Here is a 3,790-nt window from a genome sequence, read left to right as displayed (position 1 = left end):
GCACCAACCTGCACATCTGGAGCAATTAGGGTTCAGAGTCTTGCTCAAGGACACTTTGACACTAACTCTGGGGGAGCCCGGGTTCGAACTATAGGAACATTGCGGTTGCCATCTGGCCACTCTACCCCTGAACCACTGCTGCCCCTGTGTTTGTGTGTGTGTGTGTGTGTGTGTGTGTGTGTGTGTGTGTGTGTGTGTGTGTGTGTGCGCACGCACGCACGCACGCACGCACGCACGCACGCACACACGCACGCACGCACGCACACACACACACACACGCACAGGGGCAGCAGTGGCTCAGGGGTAGAGTGGCCAGATGGCAACCGCAATGTTCCTATATAAAAAAAAAGTTTCCCCATATCATATTTTTTGCTATGTGTGCGTGTGTACAGAATTCAAACTGTAGCATTGATTATTGTCACGGACAGAAGTCATTATTTCCCTTTGCATATGCACCGGACTCGACCGGAGCGCACTCGCCTATTAGTTTGCATTGCATTCAGAACGCGCCCTTCATTAAAAACCAACTGCATCTGTGGCTCTCAGCGCGCGGTGTCCCACTATTGACTGACTGAATTTGAAGTTTGAACTGCGCTGTGTCAGAGAAGTAACAGATAGAAGCGCGGAAACTTTATCCCCAAACGATATCCCCCTCACCTCCTTGCTGGAAATAAAACGTCTGGCTTTCCGAGGCTACATCCGTGCTGACGCAATGACTGTCCTGTTTCTGGTTTAGCTTTATGCGTGGGGCACATCATATGAACCTCTCCGTCTCCGGTCAGTGCGGGTTGTTGTTTATTTACATGGCTCAGAAAATAAGTAACAAACTAACATGAGAACGTTATCGAGTTGGAGGAGGAGAAGGTTCACGTGGAAGGTAATGTAGATTGTATTCTGATGATGTGCCAGTCGCGTTAGAGAGAGAGAGGAGAGAGAGAGAGAGAGGAGAGAGAGAGAGAGAGAGAGAGAGAGAGAGAAGGGGGGTCACGTTAGCAACAGGCTAAGCTCACAGCATATCGGTACGTTCGTTCTATAAAGGGTAGATCCGCCACCGTTTGGGGGGCTGCTGAGCCCCTAAACGGTAGCGATCTACCCTTTAATAGAACAAACGTACGGGTACATTCGTTGCATGAAGCATAGATCTGCGAGCTCACAGGCTGGGGCAGCCCTCACTTCCCCCTCCGAGTCAGCGGCCGCATGGTCTAAAGTGCCTGCCCAATTTGAGGCTTTTTTATTCCTTTTCTCTTCCCCGTGGCCGGCGGCCCAACAAACTGTTCGCGACCGGGCCGTGAGCCTCTACGCGGCCCACGGGGGACGCGCGACGCACACACTGTTTAGTATTTACTATTATAGTTTTATGTTTTGATAATCAGCGCTTTGCCATATAGATGATACATACACTGTGCCATATTGGAGAGGCCACTGTGTGTGTGCGGCTGTGCGCAGTGCTTTGTTTGACATGCTCCGTATTTGAGCGCGTGCACCTCCACCAGCCCCTGTTAACCCCCGTCCCCCCCGTCCCCCGTCATACGAAAAAAAAAATCTCAAGTCGTTAATGCCCTATTACACACACGCGCGCGCGTGCCTGCCTGCCAGCCAGCCTGCCAGCCTGCCTGCCTGCGTGCGTGCGTGCGTGCGTGCGTGCGTGCGTGCGTGCGTGCGTGCGTGCGTGCGTGCGTGCGTGCGTGCGTGCGTGCGTGCGTGCGTGCGTGCGTGCGTGCGTGCGTGCGTGCTGCATGGTGATGTGTTGTGAACTTGTAGATCTTATTTATTATATGCAATATATTTATTATTAATATATTTCCATTCTGGACACGTCATTATAGGTGAACATTTTACTGTAAATAGCAGATCTACAAGCTCACACTGCATAGATCTGATATTTTTAAAATAGTGGTTTCTGAACAATTTGAACCCCAATGTGTTGCGATCTGAGCTTGTAGATCGAGTGCCTTCATTATTATTGATGTGTGTGTGTGTGTGTGTGTGTGTGTGTGTGTGTGTGTGTGTGTGTGTGTGTGTGTGTGTGTGTGTGTGTGTGTGTGTGTGTGTGTGTGCGTGCATGATTGTATGTGCGTACATAGTGAGTGTACATCCATCACCATGTGCTGTGAACTTGTAGATCTTATTGTTGTTGTTGTTGTTGTTGTTGTTGTTATTATTAACCAGATATATTCAAGGTAATTATACAGCAGCTGAACATCATACAGAAAATGGCAGATCTACAAGCTCACAACGCACCGCAATGCATTGTGAGCTTGTAGATCTGCCATTTTCAATACTATTTGAAGCAGTGCGCATAGTGGTTAATAAGTTCAATGTTGTATATTATTATGAAGTTGTATGTGATTGTAAAGTGGTGTTGTGTTGTGTGTTGTTCTCTCATCAGATGTGTGTGAACTCACACTGGATCCAAACACAGCATACAGAGGACTCTCTCTGTCTGAGAACTACAGGAAGGTGACACTGGTGGGAAAGGATCAGCACTATCCAGATCACCCAGACAGATTTACCTCCTGGGGACAGGTTCTGTGTAGAGAGACTCTGACTGGACGGTGTTACTCTGAGGTAGAGTGGAGTGGACGGGTTTATATATCAGGGACAACCAGAGAAATGAAGATGAGAGGAACCGCCGGTGCTAGGTTAGGATACAACAACGTGTCCTGGAGTCTGGAATGTTATGAGGATAACAACAGTTACTCTGTCTTTCACAATGGGGGGAGGACTGAACTCTCTGTCCGTCCCTCTGACTCTGTCTTCCGTCTCCGTCGCTCCAACAGAGTAGCAGTGTACGTGGACTGCTCTGCTGGCACTCTGTCCTTCTACAAAGTGTCCTCTAACACACTGACACACCTTCACACCTTCCAGACCACTTCCACTGAACCACTCTGTGTTGGGTTCGGGTGCTGGAGCTATGGTTCCTCAGTGTCTCTGTGCCAGATCTAGGAGGAACAGTAACACCATGTGACCTGGATGCACTCATGCACACACACACACACACACAGCACACACAGCCCTGAATGACCATAACAGGTCTGTAACTCTGAGAGTGATCTGACCTCATCAAACCCTGTACACTCAAGACACGCTCCATATGTGGCCAGTACAGAATTCACTCCATATGTTGATCTGACCCCCACCATGCCAAAGCGCCAGCTCTCGCCCAGCAGTCTGCTGTCACCCAGGAGGATGCATTATTATTAATATTATAACTCAACCTTAATTGAATTCACACTTCCAGCATGATCAGATGATCCTGATCAGAAGCAAGACCATCAGTTCAACACAGACAAATGGATGATAGTGATTCATCAAAGTCTTTTAGTTTATCAGACAGTGGATGGATTTGTTTTTACACCCTGATACCCCGACCAGGACAGGCTTCAGACGCCCCTCCATAGGAGACCAGTGTTGTTTTTGATTTTAGTTTTAGTCACCCGGAATGTTTTAGTGTTAGTCTCGTTTTAGTCGACTAAATATCAAAAGATTTTAGTCGGCTAAATCTACAGTTGATTTAGTCAACTAAAATGTATTTTGGCGGGCCTTGATGCCGTCATTTTTACACTTTCTGAAAATAGCCGATCTACAAGCTCACAACGCGTGAGCTTGTAGATCTGCTATTTTCAGCATGCAAACCAAGTGTAAAATGACTTATACTGGATCTCTTGTCCACTAGTCCCTTCCTCACATTTTACTCTAGTTTTTATTTGTCGACGAAATTGTCAGTACATTTAGTCTTAGTTTTAGTCATAGCTTCGTTTTCATTTAGTTTTCATCAGTGGAAAAAAGG

General features: G+C 47.5%; 1 protein-coding gene across 1 annotated transcript in view; it reads left to right on the top strand.

Annotated features, from left to right (window-relative positions):
* LOC306924075 (NACHT, LRR and PYD domains-containing protein 3-like) overlaps positions 1–3,175 on the top strand; it is a gene marked incomplete at its 5' end in the record, with an annotated part of 23,389 nt that extends 20,214 nt beyond the window's left edge. Inside the window, one exon of the mRNA XM_079502416.1 lies at positions 2,401–3,175. Within this exon, the coding sequence (XP_079358542.1) occupies positions 2,401–2,946 (546 nt within the window). The 3' untranslated portion in view covers positions 2,947–3,175. The remainder of the gene's footprint in view (positions 1–2,400) is intronic.
* Between the last annotated feature and the right edge of the window lie 615 nt (positions 3,176–3,790).

This window comes from Electrona antarctica (genome assembly GCF_951216825.1).
Source record: "Electrona antarctica genome assembly, chromosome: 5".
In the NCBI taxonomy this organism is placed as follows: domain Eukaryota; kingdom Metazoa; phylum Chordata; class Actinopteri; order Myctophiformes; family Myctophidae; genus Electrona; species Electrona antarctica.
Note: the sequence above shows the minus strand (reverse complement) of the source record. Positions and strands in the feature narration are given on the sequence as shown.